The sequence below is a fragment of the Diadema antillarum genome, unplaced genomic scaffold, assembly GCF_040938485.1.
Source record: "Diadema antillarum isolate AM-2024a unplaced genomic scaffold, OU_Dant_1.0 seq00000423_RagTag, whole genome shotgun sequence".
Taxonomy (NCBI): Eukaryota; Metazoa; Echinodermata; class Echinoidea; order Diadematoida; family Diadematidae; genus Diadema; species Diadema antillarum.
Genome location: NW_027271406.1, coordinates 372,830 through 399,540, shown reverse-complemented (window position 1 = coordinate 399,540; position 26,711 = coordinate 372,830). Strand labels below are relative to the sequence as shown.

At 37.7% G+C, this 26,711-nt stretch overlaps 1 protein-coding gene across 1 annotated transcript in view; it reads left to right on the top strand.

Annotated features, from left to right (window-relative positions):
• Nucleotides 1–26,711, top strand: part of LOC139732443 (histidine ammonia-lyase-like) — a 52,607-nt gene that overhangs the window by 21,887 nt on the left and 4,009 nt on the right. Inside the window, exons 6-17 of the mRNA XM_071643301.1 lie at nucleotides 262–328; nucleotides 3,202–3,365; nucleotides 3,577–3,716; nucleotides 6,279–6,326; nucleotides 6,872–6,923; nucleotides 10,434–10,529; nucleotides 11,114–11,268; nucleotides 13,012–13,092; nucleotides 13,750–13,815; nucleotides 17,412–17,490; nucleotides 17,899–17,985; nucleotides 19,060–19,194. Coding sequence (XP_071499402.1) covers nucleotides 262–328; nucleotides 3,202–3,365; nucleotides 3,577–3,716; nucleotides 6,279–6,326; nucleotides 6,872–6,923; nucleotides 10,434–10,529; nucleotides 11,114–11,268; nucleotides 13,012–13,092; nucleotides 13,750–13,815; nucleotides 17,412–17,490; nucleotides 17,899–17,985; nucleotides 19,060–19,194 — 1,170 coding nt within the window. The remainder of the gene's footprint in view (nucleotides 1–261; nucleotides 329–3,201; nucleotides 3,366–3,576; nucleotides 3,717–6,278; nucleotides 6,327–6,871; nucleotides 6,924–10,433; nucleotides 10,530–11,113; nucleotides 11,269–13,011; nucleotides 13,093–13,749; nucleotides 13,816–17,411; nucleotides 17,491–17,898; nucleotides 17,986–19,059; nucleotides 19,195–26,711) is intronic.

The window sequence follows — 26,711 nt, the reverse complement described above, 5'->3', positions numbered from 1 at the left end:
TTTACATAATGCCACACAATTGTATTTCTAGTGTCACTGTGTGTAAATGTTCATTTGTTAACACATTGTTATGCATAGACACACCAATAGGTCTGCATCATCACAACACACACACACACAGTTATTCACCAACACTCTCCACAAATAGATACACAAGTCTCTAGCATTCAACAATTGCAATAAAATACTTGCAAAATATCCACTTTGTACTTGATTGCTTTCTTAAGTTTGCCATACAATACATGTTATTTCCCATTTCAGTTGTCTATGGAATAAACACAGGATTTGGCAAATTTGCCAGGGTGGTGATTGCTCCAGAGAAATTACGGTAAGTCTCGCAAACATTTAGACTCTTTTAATGAAACTAAGAAAAGCATTTTGAAGTCAGTCTATCACATGTTCAAGCTGAAAGAAAAATAATATTTTTTGGACTTACAAAATTCAGATGATGTATGCATATTAAAATTACCAGTTTTTAGGGGAACAGTGCAGGTAGAAATTGATTCTTTATGAAAACATTTGTTTGTTATACTGCATGACTGCACGAGTCATGAATTTAGTGAATAGTCCAAGTGGGCGTGTGTTTGTTTCTCGTTTGACTCAAGGTCACTATCAGTGAACTGAAGCTTTAAAGCTTAAAAGCAACTATTATGTAAGATGGAAATTACATCGTAGTTTGTCAAGGTTTAAAACCTATCAGTCCCATTGACAGTATGCTTTGATATGTACAGTCTGTAGTACATATACTTTGGGTTGGTGGACCCGCGTAGATCTGATTCTTGAGGTAATGAATCACCTTAAATTATATCAGATGCTAGATTCTCACATAAAACATATTGAAGCTGTACAAAAATCAGTGTCATATTATGTTTTAATAGGACATGTGATGGGAGTTTTGTTGTAGATAATTTCACTGTTTTTTTAATATATTCCATACAATTAGAGATACAGTGTATACTTTTCATACCAATGCTAGAGATAATACTTTTGTTTTGCTTGAGAAATATGCAGTGATGATATGAAATTAAGACCAGAATGAACATACAAGTTGTAAGATATTGCTTTTTATTTCAGTCATGTAAAATTTATGCTAGAAGAAGAGTAATAGGGAGATTAGTGTTTATAGACCTTTTTTGCATAAAGCTGAAATGATTAAGAGGATCATTTGTAGCAGGATGTAGCCTTAGAGTAAGGAAATGATTGTGAAAAAATAAGTTTCCGTAAATAAAATGCTTCCTGTGACAAAACCTCATGGAGAACTGGTCTAAACTGGTTTGCACCAAAGCATTCGTGAAGTGAAAAAGCAAATATGCACTTGACTTGGGCCACCGAGGCCATGCCTGTGCAGAATTATTTCACTATCTTTTTTTTTGTGTGTGTGTATGTGTTATGTTTTGAGCACCCCCTCCTTATGTGAGGTCCAAGCGTGCTCTGCTCTATGGTGCAGTTCAGTGTGTAATTTGCTGATAATGCAGTTTCATTGTCAAACTGTGCGGCCTTGCACTTGTTTGCAGGCACCTGTGTCTGTTGGGCCTTTTGTGGACTCACTGTCTGGAAACTCTACATTACCCAATGCTCAGTAACACTGCAACATTAAAAGTTGTATGTGGACAGCAACATGCTGTGTGTGTGTGTGTGTGTGTGTTTGTGTGTATGTGTGTGTGTTTTCACACATAAATACAAGAAGTGATTGATCATTTACTTTCTAGCACCAACTTTTGTCTTCAATGCTCATGCAAAGAAAAATTGTTTCAGAACAAAAAACAAAAGAAAATAGTGAAACAAAAACAGATGGAATTCGGTAAATACAAAATTTCTCTTAAAGTATAGAAATGGTCGAGATGAGGATGCAGCTTTTACCCTTCAAGATACTTGAAACCACTCTTTGAAATGTTAAAGAGCATAAGTAACTCTAGGGGAATTGAAAGTTTATTTGATGAAAATTAGTTTTGAAATGACTGAAACATCCAAAAACAAAGTAAAACAAAGATATCCTAATAAAAGTCGTGCCCTGCAGTATTTCATTAAGATTGCTCTTCTAAGTATGTCAGATATTTGAAGACCAATTTTCATCAAATAAACTGTGAATTCCTCTAAGACTCTTTTATATATCTTAAGAGGTTTCTCATTATCTCACAAACACACACACATACGCAAATGCTGGAAACCTGCAGCCCCCAATCTAAACCAAACTTTACCATCCCTTTGAAAGAAAACATATAATGTGAGTACTTTAGAAGTAAGATGAAATAACTTTTATGTAATAATAAACCTTTTTTTTATTTAAAAAAAGTGAAACAAAACAAAAAGTAAAAAAAAAAACAAACCTTAATGACTTAGAAAGTAATTTCATATTGTTTTTGTTTCTCACTTATCAGGGGCGGATCCAGAAATTCCGTAAAGAGGGGGGCGCGTTTACAAAATTAAGGGGGGGGGGCGCACGCACCCCTCCCCCCATTTTTTCTTTTTATTTCTTTTGTTTAAACAAAAAAATAAAAGGGGGGGCGTGCGCCGGTTGCGGTCCTCCCTGGATCCGCCCCTGCTTACTGCACTTGATTACTCCTGGTCCCAAGATACAGCATAACATTACAGATCTGAAGGTCTATCTGTACAGTTTTACTGCAGTTATTCAAATTTTCTGGGAATAATCTTGCAAAAAATGTTTGATCATTGAAAGCGATCTGTGCTAAGCTTTCCAAGATTTCATTATGTGCCAGAATGTGACAGCTGAAAACGAGATTTGAATGAATGGATTCTATACTCAACTTCTTGCTCAAATACATTGTTGTAAGTAAAGATGCATGCAAAATTAAGGACTCATAGGTTATGCATATTATAACTGTGCTGCATATGTTGTGATTAGTAGAGCTCACCTTTGTGCTAACAGTACTCAAGTATGTGCAACTTTTTTTTTAAATCTAGAGGGTGGGTGATAAGTCCAGGGCCTTTTGTTGTGAGACCACCCCCTTCCCTTGTCCCACTGGCCATTTTTCATCTAATGATGTGCATTTGCTGTCAAAATAGCATCAAAATGTTGCATCAGAATGAAAATGATACATTTCTATTATAGTTTATATTGTGATTTTGCTGTGCTGCTACATGAGCCATCATTCTTTCATAACCTTTACCAATTATGACCTTTGATTACCTCTGACCTTTGACCCCTCATTTCCCTCCACTGATTGGTCTGTCCTCCTCCAGAGAGCTGCAGGAGAATCTCATCCGTTCCCACTGTGTCGGTGTGGGTCAGCCCCTCTCCCCCGAGCACACCCGAAAGCTCCTGGCCCTCCGCATTAATGTCCTCGCCAAGGGTCACAGCGGCATCTCTGTACGAGTTCTGGGGCAAATGATCGACGCCTTCAATGGTGAGAGCCCTTCAAGATTAAACTTTAAGATTTCTTAGCTGCATGTGGCATCTTGAAACTCTTGATATGTTCCTGATATATTCCTGATATATTCCTTATATATTCCAATCTATTTGTGGTTGTTAAATTATCAACCCTATAATCAAATCAGATCAGGGATCAAGTGTTACAAGTGTTGACTCTGTTTTTGTTTTGTTTTTTCCTACCCCAGCTTCTTGTCTGTCTGTCATCCCCTGCAAGGGAACTGTTGGCGCTAGCGGAGACTTGGCGCCTCTATCTCACCTCGCCCTCGGTCTCATGGGAGAAGGCAAAATGTGGAGTCCTAAGAGTGGTTATGCTGAGGCCAAAGATGTGAGAGAAAGGACAAGTTCACCCAAATGTATGTGGATTAAGTGAATGCAGCGATGTCAGTAGAACACATTTTTGAGGAAAATCAGACAATCCATTCAAAAGTTATGGATTCTTTATGTTTTTGTGCAGCCATCGCTGGATGAGAAGACCACTTTGGGTCTCTGTGTCACATACTCAAGAACAATATAAGGAAAATATAAAGAAAATGCAACATGTTCTTACTTTTCTAGCATTCTAAAAGAGCACTTGACTTGCCTCTTTCAGCAAGCAGGGGAAATATTACTTTTAATATGTGTCTGTAAAAGTCCAGTGAATGTGTACTTGTACTTTTCATTTTAAAAAAAAAAGAAATTTGTGGAATTCTCATTATGATTTCTTTATATTGTTCTTCATGTATGTGACATCACAAACTGTAGTAGTCTTCTCATTTTGCCATGGTGGCACTGAATCTGTACAGATTCATAACTCACAAAAGTTATTGCTGCTTTCACTAAATCCACACATTTATTTGTGTGAACTAGTCCTTGATACTTTTTGTAATTCAGATATTGAAGCATGGTGTATTTTGCTATCAAATGCCATTCCATTGTACCTTTTTGCTGTCTATATTCTCATTCAAAAAGAAAATGCTATCCTATTTAGTGACTCCTTCAGTTTCTAGTCCATTGCTGGAAAGTTTCTGGGTCATCCAGAGTTGTACTGATACTGTATTTTGTCACTTTGTTAGGTTTGTATATTGAAACTTTGTTTCAGTCACCTAATTGGTCATGGTGCCAGCCCATTCCTATTATGTGTTGCTATACAAATGATGCACAGGATAGAGTGTGTTGCGCCTCGTGCATGTCGCACCATTGTCAATACTCTCGAGCACGCCGCACCTTCACTAACGCCACGAAATAATCCTGTGCATCATTTGTTTTATAAAATGGGTCGAAAACAAACAGCATTATTCACGTACCTTTGTGGGTCAATACCAGTCAGCTACGTGTAGCACTCGCTCAAAAGTCAAGATGTCCGAAGATGTTCGTCCCAAACATTTACGCACGTCGCACTCGGAAATCCCGCACATAAGTACTGTACGTACGTATAAGAGTATACGTATGCCACGTACTGTTATGCACAAGAAAGGCCGCCGGCTGTTGTGGCAGCCCGCGGCCCGAACTAGAAGTTGTTTACAGGATTGACAGCGCGTATAGTAGCGCGTGACGCACTTGTAACAACTGATTGAGTGCGCACTGCTAGTGTAAAACATTGTGACGTATGTCAGGCCAGGGAGGTGGAAGAGAGACTCTTCTTAGTGCATACCTGAAGATATTAATGCACGCACACGTGACTCATTTCAGCACTTCCAATTGGCTACATTCTTGAACCCATTTTATAATTCTTTTATACACAAGTGTACCCATACAGGTTTAGTAATGCTTGAATATTTAGTCTACTCTTATCTCATTGACATTCTCAGCATCTCAGTTTGTAAGTTCTTTCACCAAACTTTTCTTTTGTACCAGTCCATTCATGGCCGGTGGATCATTGTTTTTGCTGTTGTGGACAACTAATGTTGGTCATGCTGGATTTTAGTATTTTTTTTTTCTTTACATACGGTTTTCTTTTCATAACTGTCTGTGCACATGTGCATCCTGTGAGTGCATCACAGTAAAATGTGTATTGGACTCTGTGGGGAACCATCAGATACATCAGATAAGTTTTCTTCCAAGTTCTGTGGAAACCACCAGATAAAAAAGTGGGTCACAAAGCAGTAGATATATGGTCCCATGCTTTCTGCACACTCTTTTAGCAGACGTTCATGATGAATATGAAGTGCGGGGTATGGTATACAAACCAAGGGCATCCTTTGTTCCTGAGTATTTATTCCCGCCATATAGAGCATGTTAGCAAGCGCACATTGCTCACCTTGATCAGCATTGTTATGGTTGAATGGGCAGAATAGATTATTCAATGACATCAATAGTTGTGTTCAGAGGAATAGCCGTAGGGGTTCCATTCACAGGATGTGCAGCATTGAAACTTCACCTATAAAGACATAATACAGAATGAACCATATGACTTGAACTTGAGGTTATAAAAGCACTCATTGAAGTGAGCAACTATTCTCCTCTAATACTCCTTTATTTCCTTGAATGGCTTATTTTTGGCGGGAAATTTCTACTCTTAGCTGATGTGTTTTCTGTTTAGCCTACAAACATCATAATGTGCACTAATAGTATTTCAAACTATTGATGATAGTATCTGATCTATTCACATAGGCTTGCACATGCAACTATATGAGAGACTAGTTATTTCATTTCAGGGCTGTCATTTTTCTTGTAGACCTTTCCTGGATCTACCAATGTTCGTTCTTTACAGCAAAATGAACATGTAACATATTTCTCATCATGATGTCATGACAGTACATTGCCCATGCCACGACATGGCACTTTAACTGCCATATATGATAGGCATTTAACTATCCAGGAATTTGTCATTTATAACTGTAGGCCGACCTGCTGTATTCTTTTAAAGAATTAATACAGTATATTATTTTGAATTTTGAATTACATGCAGGTTCTGAAAGCGCATGGGCTGACCCCAATAGAACTTGGGCCAAAGGAAGTAAGTAATACATGTAGATCCGAATATGGCTAACGGAATGTTACTACAATATCCATGCATATCTTTAAAAGTCATTTCTTTAAACATTGTGTAATATCAAAAGACAAATGATATTTTTGATAAGATATTGTGACATGCATTAAAATGTTGTTTCTTTGAAGTCCTGTTTTGCCACCCAAGATTGTTGTTTGACTAAAAATTGTAAAGGTTTTTTTTTTTTGAAGATTTATCAAGTGGTTTGACTAAATCCAGCTCAAATGCTAATGCTCACAAAAGTGGTCAGGATTTCACTATGTGACTGAGCATGTGAAGATAGTTATGATTTTTTTCGGTAAGTGGAGTTTATATGCCAGCAGATGTAAATGTGTGTATAGCTTGCATGACAAACTTTCATTTGTAACCAAGAACAGCGCAGAATGTGCCTGTGTTTGTAAATCTGCAATGATGTTAAAGGATGCTGCGGTTTTGAGTACTGAGCTTTCGTGCTGTTGTTTTGACATTTTTTGTTAATTTGTCTTCTGCTCTTTTGATTGCTCTGCATACAGGGTCTTGCTCTTATCAATGGAACTCAAATGATTACTGCCCTTGGCGCAGAAGGTATTTAGTCAAGTCTGTGTGCTTGTTTTGTTCATGCGTCTTTTTAACAGTTTGTTTGATTTGGCCTTTCGCCATATTCATTCTCCATTTAATTCCTTTTGCGTGCATTTCGTTTTTTCTTTTTCAAACATTTATTCCTTTATTTACAGCTGTTCATACACTCACTGCACTCCCACAGACACACCTACACAAAATATATTTGTTTTCAGCTAAGTGATAAGGATCCAACTCTTTATGTTGTTAATAGTCTTTATGAATGTTGCTGTCAAGTTTATGGTCATGTTGATCACATACCTATCTGTGTTGTTCCCTCCACATTTTTTTTTCCTGATTACCTCTACATACTTTATCTGCATTGTCTTCAGGGAGTAAATTATACAAGACTTATCCTTCCTGTCCATTTCATAGGATTGCTCAATCAAGTAAATGCTCATATGATATAACAACAGGAACTTGTTAGTTATGACAAATTCAGGGGTGACAATACTTAAATCACAAGAATATTTGCAATTTCTAAAACTATATGTAAATTAGTATTTTGTTACCCTTGAGTGAATAAATCAATTATAGATAAACATAATACGTTACTGTCTTTATCAGAGTGTAACTTTCATTTTTGGTCATCAGCTTGAATGGTTGTGCTTTGGCACCGTTTATGGAATTTTCATTTTTTTTTTTTTGCTGACTGCACATGCTGAAATGTGTGCATGTCTTAAAGAATGAGAAAAGCATATCATAGGGTGCGAACCAGCTGCATTTACAATAAGGCTGGGCTTGAAGTAAGTATTGTAAAGCTATTACTCAGTGGTCATTTATATTTCATTCTACTCAGTGGTGTAATGGTGCTGGCAAAGAGGCTATTATACAAATAGTGCATGCTCTATGATGCACTATACTGGATTAGAGAACGACAAATACTAAATTATCCCGAGTGCTGTTTTGTTTCACCGAGGCCGCAGGCCAAGGTGAATAGAATTGCACAAGGAATAATTTAGTATAAGGAGTTCTATAGTCCAGTACTAATGCATCTTGGAACATGCACTAATTGTTATAGTAATAGGTCCCTCGATCTAAATGTATTTTCCGTAGGTTTAGGCCCTAGATCCAACTTTTAATAGACTCACCGTGTACCGGCACTGATTTCTGGCATGCAGAGTCAACCACAACCAACTGTACTGTATAATTTACGTACACAGCGCGCGACGCTAGTACAGCCACGTATGCGTTTTGTTCATCACAGAGCAGACTCGCGTATAAACTCCTACATTCTGCGTCCAGTGCTCTACACGCGCATACGTTGCAATGCTTGGCCTTGTCCTACTACGTCCCTCCCTGCGCGAATCTCTGCGTACATAAAGCGTAGGCATGCACCGTACGCGTTCGGTATAGTGACACAGTCGTGCCACTATACCGGAATTTTTGCACAATCGAGTGATACTATATATCCAACCAATCACAAGGCAAATTTCACTCTACCTATTTACTATAATTATGTATTCCACTAATTGTCCCCGCCGAACGAGTTCGAGCAGGGGACTATGAAACGGGCTCCGTACGTGTGTGTGTCTGTGTGTCCGTGTGTCCGTGTGTCCGTGTGTCCGTGTGTCCGTGTGTCCGTCTGTCCGTCCGTGCGTCCGTGTGTGATCAAAATGTTCAAAATGCTACTCCTTCGCCATTTCTAACCCGATTTTGATTCTGTTTGCTTTATATGATAGCACTGCATGGGAGCTTTGAAACTTCTAAACAGAATTTCAGTTGTGACCTTTGACCTTGACCTTTGACCTATATTGTACATTTTGCTTCAAAATGCTACTCCTTCGCCATTTCTAACCCGATTGTGATTCCGTTTGCTTTATATGATGGCACTAGGTGAGGGCTTCAAAACCTCTACACAGAATTTTGACCTTTGACTTCTTTGACCTTTGACCTTGATTTTTGACCTATATTGTACATTGCCTACAAAATGCTACTCCTTCGCCATTTGTAACCCGATTTCGATTCCGTTTGCTTTATGTGATGGCACTAGGTGAGGGCTTCAAAACTTCTACACAGAATTTTGACCTTTGACTTCTTTGACCTTTGACCTTGATTTTTGACCTATCTTGTACATTTTGCTACAAAATGCTACTCCTTCGCCATTTGTAACCCGATTTCAATTCCGTTTGCTTTAAAGACACTCAGTCGTGGCGAGTGGTTTGTGCGGCACGGAGACGAACGCAACACGCTGCCTCCCCCATTCTGTATCAAATGTAGTGACCCCCGAATGAGAATAGCGATGGCTCAATGGGTCAGCGAAAGTACGGTAGGCTACAAGAGGGCTCCCTGTGCTTATCTCCTAACCCAAAATGGCGGTCAAAGCGAGCCACGAGAGCTTCCGAATGGACGCACACTCTCAGTGCGCATGCACATGAAGAGAGGCCGAAAGAGCCACGCATCTTCTGGCCTCTCTCCTCCAATCACCGCAGCTCGCGGTGACAATATTTGTGTATGATGCGTACACGCACACACACACACACACACACACACACGCCGCAGCGTCTTCTGGCCTCTCTCCTCCAATCACCGTAGCTCGCGGTGACAATGTTTGTGTATGATGCTTACACACACACGCACACACACACACACTTGTCTCAGTGGTAGCATTGCGCAATTGCATGCACAAACTTCGGTCGTTCGGAGTTTACGTACCATTAGGGATGGCGATCGGCTGCCTTTAAGTGATGGCACTAGGTGAGGGCTTCAAAACTTCTACACAGAATTTTGACCTTTGACTTCTTTGACCTTTGACCTTGATTTTTGACCTATATTGTACATTTTGCTACAAAATGCTACTCCTTCGCCATTTGTAACCCGATTTCGATTCCGTTTGCTTTATGTGATGGCACTAGGTGAGGGCTTCAAAACTTCTACACAGAATTTTGACCTTTGACTTCTTTGACCTTTGACCTTGATTTTTGACCTATATTGTACATTTTGCTACAAAATGCTACTCCTTCGCCATTTGTAACCCGATTTCAATTCCGTTTGCTTTAAGTGATGGCACTAGGTGAGGGCTTCAAAACTTCTACACAGAATTTTGACCTTTGACTTCTTTGACCTCTGACCTTGATTTTTGACCTATATTGTACATTGGCTACAAAATGCTACTCCTTCGCCATTTCTAACCCGATTTCGATTCCGTTTTCTTTATGTGATGGCACTAGGTGAGGGCTTCAAAACTTCTACATAGAATTTTGACCTTTGACTTCTTTGACCTTTGACCTTGATCTTTTTACCTATATTGTACATTTTGCTACTAAATGCTACTTCCGGCGGGGACATATATTACGCACCGCGTAATTTCTACTTTTCCTTGTTAAGATATAATGACAGACAGATATAATCTGAGTCTTATAGGATTGAACAGATAGCATGATCACCACCATCAAACTCTAGACACATGCAATCCACATATCCATTCTGGAAAATTAATTATTTCTTCCCTTTTTCAATTCTTACCTGTACTTGTAGCTGTGGAGAGAGCGTATCTAATCGCTCGCCAGGCAGACGTTGTTGCCGCCCTCACCCTGGAAGTGCTGAAAGGGACGACAACAGCTTTTGACAGCTGTAAGAAATCTCCTTGGCTTTACACATTTCATGAAATTGTACTAACATGTCTTCAAAGTATCATAGTTTCTCATTAGATGTAGCAGGTAAAAATTGTCTTATGTACACATCAGCCCTTTCGAACATAAGCATATCTCACAGACATTTGCGTCATTTAATTACATGAATTGAGCACAGTATTTCTTTCATTCAAATTCATGAAATTCTTCCGTCCAGATGTTTTCATTGCAACTGATTGACAAATTGCCCTACATCGACATAAATAATGTCGATGTAGGGCAATTTGTCAATCAGTTGCAATATCTCTTTTGCATATATGATAAGATAAACAATCAGAAGATAATTCAGCTATCATGTTATTTTGATATATCAAACAAAATTATCTTTGCTGTGTTTCTTTTCAAGCTATAACTTTTTATCTCGCCTCTTGAGAATCCGCTCTCAGAATAATTGAGTATGTTTGTAACTCTGTCAAGAATTATGGCAAGTATTGTATGCCTTTCAACAGCATGCTATATTTCTTTAGTTTAATGGTTGTTGAAAATTCATGATTGAATAGAGTGTCTTTTCCGTCTATATTCCAGGTATTCATCGCACCAGGCCCCACAAGGGTCAAGGCAACGTGGCCAGGCGTTTCAAGTCGCTGCTCCACTCTGAGATCCATCCTTCTGAAATCTCAGTCAGCCATCGCTTCTGTGACCGCGTGCAGGACGCCTACACGCTCAGGTGCTGCCCACAGGTGAGATATGAATGTTGTCTGAGCTGCAAAAATCAATCCTTGCACCTTTTCCCCTGGTCATTCTTCTTTACCGATAGGTGGATTGTGACATTTGTTGCTGATAATGCTTCATAACTAGCCAACCACTCATTTCCACAGTAGCTTTTTGTCCCCGCCGAACGAGTTCGAGCAGGGGACTATGAAACGGGCTCCGTACGTGTGTGTGTCCGTGTGTCCGTCCGTCCGTGTGTCCGTCCGTCCGTCCGTGTGTCCGTGTGTCCGTGTGTGCGTCCGTGTGTGATCAAAATCTTCAATTTGCTACTTCTCTGTCATTTATGAGCCAATTTTGATTCTGTTTGCTTTATATGATAGCACTACATGGGAGCTTTGAAACTTCTACACAGAATTTCAGTCGTGACCTTTGACCTTGACCTTTGACCTATATTGTACATTTTGCTACAAAATGCTACTCCTTCGCCATTTCTAACCCGATTTCGATTCCGTTTGCTTTATGTGATGGCACTAGGTGAGGGCTTCAAAACTTCTACACAGAATTTTGACCTTTGACTTCTTTGACCTTTGACCTTGATTTTTTGACCTATATTGTACATTTTGCTACAAAATGCTACTCCTTCGCCATTTCTAACCCGATTTCGATTCCGTTTGCTTTATGTGATGGCACTAGGTGAGGGCTTCAAAACTTCTACACAGAATTTTGACCTTTGACTTCTTTGACCTTTGACCTTGATTTTTGACCTATATTGTACATTTTGCTACGAAATGCTACTCCTTCGCCATTTTTAACCCGATTTCGATTCCGTTTGCTTTATATGATGGCACTAGTTGAGGGCTTCAAAACTTCTACACAGAATTTTGACCTTTGACTTCTTTGACCTTTGACCTTGATTTTTGACCTATATTGTGCATTTTGCTACAGAATGCTACTCCTTCGCCATTTCTAACCCGATTTCGATTCCGTTTGCTTTATGTGATAGCACTAGGTGAGGGCTTCAAAACTTCTACACAGAATTTTGACCTTTGTCTTCTTTGACCTTTGACCTTGATTTTTGACCTATATTGTACATTGGCTACAAAATGCTACTCCTTCCCCATTTCTAACCCAATTTCGATTCCATTTGCTTTATGTGATGGCACTAGGTGAGGGCTTCAAAATTTCTACACAGAATTTTGACCTTTGACTTCTTTGACCTTTGACCTTGATTTTTTACCTATATTGCACATTTTGTTACAAAATGCTACTTCCGGCGGGGACATATGTTACGCACCGTGTAATTTCTACTTTTCCTTGTTTGAATTCAGATTAGCTTGACTGCAGGCTTGGTTATTTTTTTAGCCATTATTTTTTCTGTATACTGTAACAGCAATGTTTATTACTGGTGTTGTATTAGTTAAAACATTTTAGTCATAGCAGACAGGGACCTGAAATCTCTTCTTTGTTGTAGGCTAAATTTTTTTACTAAGATCTTATGACTAAAACTTTGACTGGTTTCAGAGATTAACATATGATTTCGTGAGTTAAACTCTGAGACTCTTACTCATTTTCACTCTCAGACATTCCAGGACTATTATGTACATGCACTCGTTGAAACAGCTTTCCAGTGCCTGTGGTGTTTGTGAATCATGACTTATGCTAGTAGTTATGGTTCACAGTCTGACATCATTTTCACGCTTGTATGCCGTGCTAGAATTTCAATTTCATTGTCTCTGAATTTTATTCTTCAATGATTCTTTTGTCACATGTAGGTCCATGGAGTTGTGTTGGATACGATTGACTTTGTCCATGGCATCTTGTGCACTGAGATGAACAGTGCGACGGATAACCCTGTATCCTTTCATTTTGAGTGAAAACCTTGAGCACGCTATAATGAGTTCTGTGTTATTTGGGATTATTTAGAAAATGATAATGCTATTAGGCAAAGATAGGTAAAGCATGCATATTCCTTAAATTAAAATGATTGTGTATTTAATATCTAATGCTGATTGCTCAAGCAATCCCATCAGCAATGAATATAAGTGGGGCCTACCATAAGATGAATGGTGCATCGAACTTTTGCACAGCTGTGAAGAAGTCTTCTGAAGCAAACTTTTGTGTGAATTAATTTCCCTATTCCAAAGTTTGGGGTTTTCTGTGCTTATTCTTTGGCAACCCCCCAACAATGTAATCTTTACAAAACAATGAGCTGCACCTGTGTTTGGAATTCATCACTTCAGTAAGCCATTCAAAGAGCTCTTTTCGACCTTCTGCCATGAAGCAATAGTGTAAAATACCAGGTGTTTTCTTTGTTTTTGTAGTTAGACTGACGGAGTCATATTGACTATTGGCACTAGGAGAAAATATAGAGAGGAAGGCTGGTCTAGTGGCAGGAAGTTGAAATTGTGAAAAAACAATATGAGGTAGCCTAGCAATTTTAAGTAGGACTCTAGGAGTGAATTACTTTCACGTGTGCAAGGTTTTTACCCTTGATTCTTGTTGCTTCGTAGATGGTGTTTCCAGATCAAGGGGAGATTCTCTCTGCCGGAAATTTCCATGGAGAATATCCCGCCAAGGTAGTATGTCTATATTGGTTGCCACTACAGCTATCTGCATGCTGTTTTATGGTATTGCTATCCACTGCACACTTTAAATGCACTTTAGATGCACTGGAAAGTAAGGATTTTTATCTTATCTGTGTTCACAGCACTATCCTTGCATACATTGTATTTGCATCTGATTTTAATACAGTGGTGGTAGTGGACTGTGCATTCTACAAGCTTCTGCTTTTTAGTAGGTTCTTCACATTACATGTTACTCATATGTGCTTATCTATTTTCTGTATTTTCATCTCAAATTTACTATTTTCTGTTGTACTTAATTCTCTCGTGAAATTTAATGAAATGTAAAATTATGTGAAATGTTGAATATGGAACAATGAATGTTAAAAAAGAAAAGTCCATTGTATCTTACTTTCATTAAAAAATGCTGTAACAGAGAGTGAGTGAGAGAGAGAGAGAGAGAGAGATTTTGCTTACTGTATACACCATGTAATAGCAAGTCTAATTTTTTGCGAATCAGGACTTCCCAACAATTTTGCGAGTGGTTAAATTTACGATCAAGTACAATAATGAGCAGAGAAATGTAGGCCTATGCATGCAATGTCACAATTCATGTCAAGATCAAAGTTAATATTTTCACATGTTGTTAAATTAGTGAATATTGGCTGACTTCCGTCTTCCGTCATAAACAAAAATAAAAACCGTGCAAAATATGTTGGGTATACAGTACCTTGGGCTTCTTTTCAACCCATGCCCCATTCTGTAGCTCATATCTATGATTAGGCAATGCATTATAGCTTAACTTTTATAAATGAATGTGACAACTAAGACATTTTGCTTACTTTGGATTTCTTCCCAGCCCCAACCTCATTCTCTCAAACAAAATGAAAACACCTGATGCGTTTGTTTTCATAAGTGTTTACTTACGTTTAATCAGCTTGTTTGCTCACCATCATATATTCTTTTTGTCCCCTTTTCAAACATCAGGAAGTGATGTCAATATCTTTTATGATCCTTCTGTACATTTCACAAATTGTTTATCTGTGTTTGCACATGAAATTCTGCCAGTAGACAAATAAATCCCACACTCCAACAAGTCGCACTTGATCAAGTGTGAAGGAGAGGGGTTGTTTGCACAGCAGTTATACACTACTTACGGTTTATGACACATCACTGAACATGTAAATTATCATTGTAGTGATGTGACAATGTGGAAAAATGTAAGACTTCAAAGGGATTTGATGGATATGAAGACATTTGATTGTATTAGTCCATGAGAGAGAAAAAGATTATTATTATTGTTATTTTTAGAATGGTTTATTTGATAAAAATCTTGCAAACTCGTAGCCCTATAATACACTGCAATGACATATAAATACTTTCAAATTAAATAAAACACATTGAACTGTCATAGGTACATAACATCTCCATCAAAAATCATAGTTAATATGAATATATTGCACAAAATATTACCACATAGTTTACCAAAATTACAAGAGTATGAATATTACACACCATCCTTCATTATTCTACTTAAAAAAAAAAAAAAATGTATAAATATCTAACCTACCAAATTATATTTTAAAGATATACTTACAGTACTCTGTAGTACAAAACATCAGAGCAAAACAAAACAAAACAAAACAACACTGGACCAATACTACATAAACAAACAAATGTTTATATACATAAAATCTATTTATATATCACCATTATTGTCCCCGCCGAACGAGTTCGAGCAGGGGACTATGAAACGGGCTCCGTATGTGTGTGTGTCCGTGTGTCCGTCTGTGCGTCCGTCCGTCTGTGCGTCCGTGTGTGATCAAAATGTTCAATTTGCTACTTCTCTGTCATTTATGAGCCAATTTTGATTCTGTTTGCTTTATATGATAGCACTACATGGGAGCTTTGAAATTTCTACACAGAATCTCAGTTGTGACCTTTGACCTTGACCTTTGACCTATATTGTACATTTTGCTTCAAAATGCTACTCCTTCACCATTTCTAACCCGATTTTGATTCCGTTTGCTTTATGTGATGGCACTAGGTGAGGGCTTCAAAACTTCTACACAGAATTTTGACCTTTGACTTCTTTGACCTTTGACCTTGATTTTTGACCTATACTGTACATTTTGCTACAAAATGCTACTCCTTTGCCATTTCTAACCCGATTTCGATTCCGTTTGCTTTATGTGATGGCACTAGGTGAGGGCTTCAAAACTTCTACACAGAATTTTGACCTTGACTTCTTTGACCTCTGACCTTGATTTTTGACCTATAGTGTACATTGGCTACAAAATGCTACTCCTTCGCCATTTCTAACCCGATTTCGATTCTGTTTGCTTTATGTGATGGCACTAGGTGAGGGCTTCAAAACTTGTACACAGAATTTTGACCTTTGTCTTCTTTGACCTTTGACCTTGATTTTTTACCTATATTGTACATTTTGCTACTAAATGCTACTTCCGGCGGGGACGTATATTACGCACCGCGTAATTTCTACTTTTCCTTGTATAAGTTTTATAAAAAATCAATAATGCTGTACCAAAGAATATATATACATAAAAAACTCCTAATTCTTTTAATCCAAGCTATATTAAAGTTTAAATGATGTTTTATCCTTGTGCCACTTGCCAAAGAGTGCTGACCTTTGACCTCTTATGACAATGTCAAAAAAGTTAAGTGTCTAAAGGGATTTGATGGATATGAAGACATTTGATTGTTTTAGTCCATGAGAGAGATAAAATATGTTTTATCTTTGTGCCACATACTTGCCAAAGAGTGCTGACCTTTGACTTTTGACTTAAAAAAATGGTGTAATCTGTTCTGCTAATGCTCATGTAGCAATTTTTCAAAGACGTCTTCCTCTGCTGCTGTGGGAGATCCTCAAATAACCACATTGTGTTTGAAAGAGCATAAAAAAGTCTCATTAGTTAATGCAACAACAAAAAAAATGAAAACATATCTTCTAGATTCAAATTCACAGTAATGCCATGCTTGTAAACTTCAATGTTTTTTTTTTTTTTGAGGGGGATTAAAGAAGAATTGCATATCACATATCTTATAGGATTACAGTGAACCTTGAATAAGTTGGGAAGATATTCAGTTTCCAACTTGGAAGGTTAGTTGTTGTTTTTTTTATACATAACAACATAACAGTCGTGCTAACAGATTTTACAAAAAATTGATAGCTGATTTGATAGCAGTGCATCCTGCATCCATGTGATGCACTTGTATAACACAATACAAGATGATTGTATTAACTATTTTAAACATCATACATATGCTGAGATGCAAAAACACTTTAGTAATGGAATCATTTCACAGGAATATCGAAATCATTGTACTTTGAACATTTTCTTTCCTGCAACTTTTCCAAGCACTAAGGTGTTGTGATTACACTGTGGCAAGAATTCACAAAAGCAGTCTGTGAAATAGTATGTGGAATTTAAATGTATGATTGCACACATACCACTGTGTATATTAACAGAGGTCTAATAACAAGCATGTGCAGGGCTAGATATTCAGACCTATGTGGTCCAAATGCAAACACATATTATACATTTACATCATCAAACTGATGAGGACCTTGGCTGTAATTTTCTTGGCAGGCTTTAGATTACCTTGCAATCGGAATCCACGAACTGGCAAGCATCAGTGAGCGGCGAATTGAGCGACTTGTCAACCCTCGTAAGATCCTCGTTCTTTCTTTTATCACTCCGAATTTGAAGCTACAGTGTATTTGAAAAGAAAACAAATGAGAAATGAAAGGGACAGATTTGAGGGGATGCCTGTGCTTGTATTTTTCTTTTGCATGTTTTCCATTTTCTTCTGAGTTCATACATTAGATAGAATAATGCATCAAAGTTTTGTTATGTGTACTATTAATCATTTCATTAAAATGCATATATTGGTATACAAATTTATTTAGATATGTAGATAGACAGTTAGATATTAACCCATTCCTTATGGGAACCTGGTATACCAGGTTCCCAAGGTGAAGACAAGAGTGCCTGCTTTTGTGGCCTAAGTTCATGTTTCTTTGTGTTATGATGCCAAGAAAAAAACCTTTCCATTTTGTGTGCTGATGTTTGTTAGACCTGAGCGAGCTGCCAGCATTCCTCACCAAAGAGCCAGGCCTCAACTCTGGCTTCATGATTGCTCACTGCACTGCTGCAGCTTTGGGTAAGATCATTTGTCTCCAGACATTATTTGCCCTTACCCATAAAACGAAAACAAGAAAATGGCAAACTTTGTTTTATGTTTGTTTGAGATATTCTTGAATTAAAACATCAGTGCTGGTCAGATGTTGTATGTGACAATGCCTAAACATGGGTATTGTTGTATTTCTGTTTTGTTTTTGTTTTTGTTTTGTTGGGTTTTTTTTTTGGGGGGGGAGGGAGAGGTGATTTGTGCGAGTTTGGCATTTAATTTGGAGATCATGATGTTGACTTTTAAGTAATAAGGGTTAAGTTCAATCTTCTTGCATGGATAGATGTGGTGCAAAAAAATATGTGATGCAAAGAAAAATCATTGTGTCCACCTTTTTATATTCCATCATAAAATTCTTTTTGAAAATCCTTCTATGGTCTCTTTTTCATGAGATTAGTGGTAGCATAAAAATATTCTTACTATGCAATTCAAAGAATATTGTCTCGCAATTTTCACTTTTTTGCATTCATTCATGTCTTTCAGTGTTGAATCCATTCCAACTCATTACTAAAAAATGTAACAAACGCAAACAGAAGAAAAGTGACCAGAAATGAATGCAATTTATTAGTGGAAAAATGAGCAAAGAAAATGGGATTCCATCGCGATTTGAACTCAAGACCTCCGGATTGCTAGCCTGGTGCTCTACCGACTGAGCTACAATAGAAAGCCCTACTTCAGTCTTCGTCCCAGAAATCTCAACTAGAAATGCAGACATGCCAAAACACACAACTCCCCCCCCCCCCCCCCCCCCCCCCCTTTATATGAGGAAGTAGTAGATTTGTGCTTTTGGTGTAAGTGCATGCTTTTACTGTAACCCGTTGAGGACGGACTGATTTTGCTATTACACGTATTTCCCATAGACACCTGCCCAAGTATTCTCGGGACTCGTCCTCAACGGGTTAAGCAAACACTCAATTACAAAGTACCCATGCCGGGAAGAAATATCCGAAAAAACAAAATTGTCTCAAAACAAGAGTTCCCCTAATAATGCACATGCAAGCATGGAGATACACTACTGTTTGTAAATTTGACATTGTTCTTGTCCAGTGTCTGAGAACAAGGTACTGACCCACCCCAGCTCTGTGGACTCTCTGTCGACCAGTGCTGCCCAGGAGGACCACGTCTCCATGGGGGGCTTCAGCGCCAGGAAGTGTCTGGAAGTGGTGGAACATGTGGAGCAAGGTATAGCAAAATAAAAAATCCTCAAAAATTTTATTTTTCCCATAGATTTCTGTTTTGTTTCATCCTAATTACATAATACAATCATACAATAGTAAATAAGCTGTATTCCAATTTCACCATTTACACCAAAAGATAAATCAAACATTTTTTTATGTCTAGCATTATGCAGACATCAAGTAATTCACATGAATGAATGAATATGCAATACATATCAAGGTGAAACATTGAATGAAATTCATTGCAGAAAATAACAGAAATTACCCCAGGGCTCGTACGCGTCATGGAATTTCTGGAAAGTCAGGGAATTTCAAAATACTTTTTCCAGAAGCAAAAAGTCAGGGAAAGTCAGGGAATCCATCTATTTCTTCTGGAAAGTCAGGGAAAATCATTTTTTCAAGATATTTGTTAAAATGATATTTGATTTCTCTTATCAACAAAGGAAGAATAGTTTGTCAAATTTGTGGTTTCTCGTATTAAGACCGTTTTCGTAACAAACTCCACGCACATTGGTGTCTAATTGCGTCTTTCATGGGCATGTGCACGTGTACTTGTGTGTATGACTATCGACTGGCAGTGATGTAAGGTGCCGTGGTGCCTTTGTGTACACATATGTACATACGTGACATGAGCGCTGCTGATGATGTGATTGGCATTATTTTAAATTGCGTGCATGATCGAAGCGTCAGTCATCTAATACAGGGCTCGACACTAAGGGTGGGATTTCACGGAGCACGCGAACGATTTGCGAATGACGCGAATGGCAAAATCCAGCATTCGCATTTTAGTCTGCAAAAGATCGCCAAACAAACGTGAGGGTTCGGAAGCGTCGTCAATTGTTCGCGAATGTCGTTTTTACTTCGGCGATAATTTCAAAAAAGTTTGAAATTTTTTGCGAACCTTTTCCGCACACTTAGTCGGGATTTGCTCGTGAATTGTTCTCGAAAGTGTCTTTAAAGCTTCGTCATATGCGCAAGACCTTCGCAAGACACGCGCGATGTTCGCAAAATGTTCGTGAAACCCCAAACAGACTCCGAAACTTCGGAGAATGTCTCGCGTATGTTACGCGAAATCTGCGAAGTTTTTCCGATCATTTTACGACGTAATCGCGAACTGTTCGCGTACCTTTTGAGACATTCTCGCGAACGTTTAGCGCACGTTTGAGGGATGTATGCCCTGTACGTTTTCTACAAATAAAAATCGTAGTATACATCTAAACATCAAACAATTAAATATTAACAACTATAGTAACGAAAGAAATTAAAGACTAGCAAAGAGAAAGAATATTTGATATACAAAAAAAAATCGCAGAATACACTTAAAATCAATCTTAAAGGGAAGGTAAACCCCAAGAGCAATGTGGATTGAGTGAAAGCAGCAGCATTAGTAGAACACATCAGTGAAAGTTTGAGGAAAATCGGACAATCGATGCAAAAGTTATGAATTTTTAAAGTTTTGATGTTGGAACTGCTGGATGAGGAGACTACTAGAGGTTATGACGTATGAGTGGACAACAATACCAAGAAAATATAAAGAAAATTCTGCAAAAATCCATTTTTCATGAAAAATAATTACAAATTCCATCAACTTGATATTGACATATGTTAAGGGTAGCAATTATTCTTCCTGCTTTCTGAAAGCGGTTGGTCCATTGCTCTTTCATAATTCTAGAAAAGTGAATTTTTGTTGAATTTCCTTTATATTTTCTTTGTATTGTTGTCCACTCATACGTCATATCCTCTAGTAGTCTCCTCATCCAGCGGTTCCAACACCAAAACTTTAAAAATTCATAACTTTTGCATCGATTGTCCGATTTTCCTCAAACTTTCACTGATGTGTTCTACTAATGTTGCTGCTTTCACTCACTCCACATTGTTCTTTGGGTTTACCTTCCCTTTAAGTATGTAAATTTCATTTGAACTATAGAGATTATGTGTTGGAGGAACTGCAAAAAAAAAAAAGGAACAAATGCTTTACTAGTGGAGATACGTCCTAGGGGGAAAAAAATGTAGGCAAACACACGATAGAGAAATGAGAGAAAAAGAAAGGAGAAATACATGAAAGAAAAAAAAATCAACTCAAGAAAGCTTTTTGAGTTGATTTTTTTTCTTGCTTCCACCTCTCCTTGCTACATTTTCTCCCATGATTATTGAAAATGTTTCGTTGTTCGCATTTCCGTCGCGTGTTCTTCGTGTACGTAACATGCTGTACTTTAGCAATGATACACACGACAATCGCACATACGTCGTGGGAACTTCGCACAAATTGCGCAAGAATAGTTTTCGGCTTCATTGTCGGAAAACATTCGGAGAAAAACTTTTCCGAATGTTGGATTTTGTCATTCGCGTCCTTCGCAAATCGTTCGCGTGCTCCGTGAAATCCCACCCTAAGGGTGGGATTTCACGGAGCACGCGAACGATTTGCGAAGGACGCGAATGGCAAAATCCAGCATTCGTATTTTAGTCTGCAAAAGATCGCCAAACGAACGTGAGGGTTCGGAAGCGTCGTCAATTGTTCGCGAATGTAGTTTTTACTTCGGCGAGAATTTCAAAAAAGTTTGAAATTTTTGGCGAACCTTTTCCACACACTTGGTCGTGATTTGCTCGTGAATTGTTCTCGAAAGTGTCTTTAAAGCCTCGTCATATGCGCAAGATCTTCGCAAGACACGCGCGATGTTCGCAAAATGTTCGTGAAACCCCAAACAGACTCCGAAACTTTGGAGAATGTCTCGCGTATGTTACGCGAAATCTGCGAAGTTTTTCCGATCATTTTACGACGTAATCGCAAACTGTTCGCATACCTTTTGAGATATTCTCGCGAACGTTTAGCGCACGTTTGGGGGATATATTACCTATACGTTTTCTACAAATAAAAGTCGTAGCATACATCTAAACATCAAACAATTATTAACAACTACAGTAACAAAAGAAATTAAAGACTAGCAAAGAGAAAGAAATGTTTGATATACAAAAAAAAATCGCAGAATACACTTAATATTAATCTAAAGTATGCAAAATTTCCTTTAAACTATAGAGATTATGTGTTGGAGGAATTGCTTTAAAAAAAATCAAATGCTTTACTACTTGTAGTGGAGATAGGTCCTAGGGGAAAAAAAATGTAGGCAAGCACAGGATAGAAAAATGAGAGAAAAAGAAAGGAGAAATAGAGGAAAGAAAAAAAAATCAACTCAAGACAGCTTCCACCTCTCCTTGGGTACATTTCCTCCCATGATTATTGAAAAATTTTCGTTGTTCGCATTTCCGTCGCGTGTTCTTCGTGAACGTAACATGCTGTACTTAAGCAATGATACACACGACATTCGCACAAACGTCGTGGAAACTTCGCACAAATTGCGCAAGAATAGTTTTCGGCTTCATTGTCGAAACGCATTCGGAGAAAAACTTTTCCGACTGTTGGATTTTGTCATTCGCGTCGTTCGCAAATCGTTCGCGTGCTCCGTGAAATCCCACCCTAACGGTGGCCCGGTAGCCCGTGGCCACAAAAAACGCACATCGGGCCACCAAAAAAAAAAAAGTTGGAGGATTGCCTTTACTTTTGGAAATGGACAGCGGTAACAATCGGCTCCGTAAGATGCTAAAATAAATGTCAGATGTTTGCTTTTAATTTTGGAAATGAATAACGGTAATATTCGACTCGGTATGATACTTAAATAAACGTCAGATGTCTGCTTATACTTTTGGAAATGAATAACGGAAATATTCAGCTCCGTAGGGAGCTAAAATTAATGTCAGATATTTGATTTTGCGTTCGGAAATGAATACGGATAACATTCGGCTCCGGAAGATGCTGAAATAAATGTCAAATGTTTGCTCTGACGTTCGGAAATGAATACTAATAATATTCAACTCCGTACGATGATAGAATAAATGCCGTATGTTTGCTTTTACGTTCGAAAGTAAATAGCAATAACATTCAGCTCCGGAAGATGCTAAAGTAAATGTCGAATGATCCCTGTGACGTTCGGAAATGAATAACAATAATATTCAACTCCGTACGATGATTAAATAAATGTTGGATGTTTGCTTTTACTTTCAAAAGTAAATAGCAATAACATTCGGCTCCGGAAGATGCTAAAATAACTGTCAGATGATTGCTTTTTCGTTCGGAAGTGAATAGCAGTAATATTCTGCTTCATACGATGCTAAAATAAATGTCGGATATTTACTATTATATTTCGAAATTAATAACAGTAATATTCAGCTGCGTTTGATGGTAAAGTAATTGTCTGATGTCTGCCTTGACGTTCAAAAATGAAAAACAGTAACATTCGGCTCCGTACGATGCTGAAATAATTGTCAGATGATTCATTTCACTTTCGGAAGTGGACAGCAATAACATTCGGCTCCGTACGATAATAAAATAAATGTTAGATGTTTGCTTTCAAATTTGGAAATGAATAACGGTAATATTCTGCTCCGTACGATGCTAAAATAAATAATAGATTGTTGCTTTTACATTTGGAAATGATTAACGGTATCAATCGGCTCAGTTAGATGCTAGAATGAATAGCGGATGCTTGCTTTCACGTTCGGAAATGAATAAGGATAACATTCAGCTCCGTAAGATGCTAAAATGAATGTCAGTTGTTTGCTTTTAATTTTGGAAATTAATAACGGTAATATTCAACTCCGTATGATACTTAAATAAACGTCGGATGTCTGCTTATACTTTTGGAAATGAATAACGGTAATATTCAGCTCCGTATGGGGAGCTAAAATTAATGTCAGATATTTGATTTTGCGTTCGGAAATGGATAAGGATAACATTCGGCTCCGGAAGATGCTGAAATAAATGTCGAATGTTTGCTTTGACGTTCGGAAATGAATACTAATAATATTCAACTCCGTACGATGATAAAATAAATGCCGGATGTTTGCTTTTGCGTTCGAAAGTAAATTGCACTGAAATTCAGCTCCGGAAGATGCTAAAGTAAATGTCGAATGATCCCTTTGACGTTCGGAAACGAATAACAATAATATTCAACTCCGTACAATGATTATGTCTGATGTTTGCTTTTATAATGTTCGAATGTAAATAGCAATAACATTCAGCTCCGGAAGATGCTGAAATAAATGTCGGATATTTGCTTTGACGTTCGGAAATGAATTAAAATAATATTCAACTCCGTACGATGGTAAAATAAATGCCGGATGTTCGCTTTCATGTTCGAAAGTAAATAGCAATAACATTCAGTTCCGGAAGATGCTAAAATAAATGTCGAATGATCCCTTTGACGTTCGGAAATGAATAACAATAATATTCAACTCCGTACGATGATTAAATAAATGTCGGATGTTTGCTTTTACGTTCGAAAGTAAATAGCAATAGAATTCAGCTCCGGAAGATGCTAAAGTAAATGTCGAATGATCCCTTTGACGTTCGGAAATGAATAACAATAATATTCAACTCCCTACGATGATTAAATAAATGTCGGATGTTTGCTTTTACTTTCAAAAGTAAATAGCAATAACATTCGGCTCCGGAAGATGCTAAAATAACTGTCAGATGATTGCTTTTACGTTCGGAAGTGAATAGCAGTAATATTCTGCTTCATACGATGCTAAAATAAATGTCGGATATTTGCTATTATATTTCCAAATTAATAACAGTAACTTTCATCTGCGTTTGATGGTAAAGTAAATGTCTGATGTCTGCCTTGACGTTCAAAAATGAAAAACAGTAACATTCGGCTCCGTACGATGCTGAAATAATTGTCAGATGATTCATTTCACTTTCGGAAGTGGGCAGCAATAACATTCGGCTCCGTACGACAATAAAATAAATGTCGGATGTTTGCTTTTAAATTTGGAAATGAATAACGGTAATATCCTGCTCCGTACGATGCTAAAATAAATAACAGATTGTTGCTTTTACATTTGGAAATGATTAACGGTATCAATCGGCTCAGTTAGATGCTAGAATAAATAGCGGATGCTTGCTTTCACGTTCGGAAATGAATAAGGATTACATTCAGCTCCGTAAGATGCTAAAATGAATGTCAGTTGTTTGCTTTTACTTTTGAAAATGATTAACGGTAACATTCGGCTCCGTAAGGTGTTAAAATACTAGTAAATGTTGAATGATTGCTTTCACAATCAGAAATGAGTAACGGTAACTTTCGGCTCTTTACAATGCCAAAACAAGTGTCGGATGTTTACAAATGTCTGTAAATGCTCCCACTTTATCATTTCAAACGTAAGTTTTGACCACCTACATGTAAATAGGCATCAACTTTTATGATAACTCTATTCATTTATTTTAGACATGGGTACCTGTATCACGTCAGTAATGCTTAATATTTATTTTTCTATGTTTAGTAGGACCGATTTAGTTTTTCTTGTGTTTTTCTTGGTTTTTTTTTGGCCACCAGATTTTACTTTCGGGCCACCAAAAAATAGAAATCAATGATTTCGGTGGCCGGATCGGGCCACCAAAAATAGAAGTTAGTGTGGCGCCCTGTCTAATAACACGAATGTATGATTACTTTTGGATTGAGATAGTGCTTTGATTTTGATATAGAATTTGAATTAAAGCATTTTACCACAGAATATTGACAACACAATCATTTCAATGTAAATAATAATCATCTTCCCTCTCCTTTATACTTGAGGATGTTAAGGCTTAGATAATTGTGCGTACATTTATTATTGAACTTGATCAACTGCATTATCGATATCCAAGAAAAAAACTAGAATTGTGAAATTCTATGTACAAACTCAAAGGAGAGTTGTCCTCTTGTGATATCACATATTCTGGCATAGTTCTGTCCAAAGAGGGCAACATACACACTTTTGCATAATTCTTGTTAACAGGTTATCCAAATTTGCTCAACATTTTACTGTTGGGTTTCTAAAATTGTTTTCTACTCACCTAATCCACGTTGTTGTTTGGGGGAAATTCCCCTTTAAGGTGCTTCCTTCAGAACAAAGCGTAAGTGTGTATTACCGAATATACACACTTGTTTTGTGTTTTGCTTCCTAGTATTATGATGATGTATTTTTACACACTTTAGAATAAGATGTGTACATCGTGTAAAATAGTCATGGAAATTTACATTTTCTGCTCTGGAAAGTCATGGAAAGTCAGGGAATTTTGAAAATGTGGAAGCGTATGAACCCTGTTACCCCCATATCTCCCTTTACAATTTTCCTTCCCTTACCCTCTCTTACAAAGCCATATCCCATAAAATGTCTCCCGTCCCCATCCTCAATTCCCATGCTCACATCATTATACCTGATCAAAAAAGTAAGCAAAGAAACAGACAAAACAATTAATCCACAGGAATAATCTTGATTACATTAGCTAATTTCCTTTCTTAAATTCCTTTTTTGAACTCCTTCCTTTTTCCTTTCTTTTCTTGAACACTCTCTCTCTCTCACACACACACACACACACAGATGTACACACAGATGCACACAAACTAAATATGTCTGCCATGTATGAAGTCACAATGTAAATGTAACATATTGACCACCTGGCACCTAAGACATTCTGTGTTA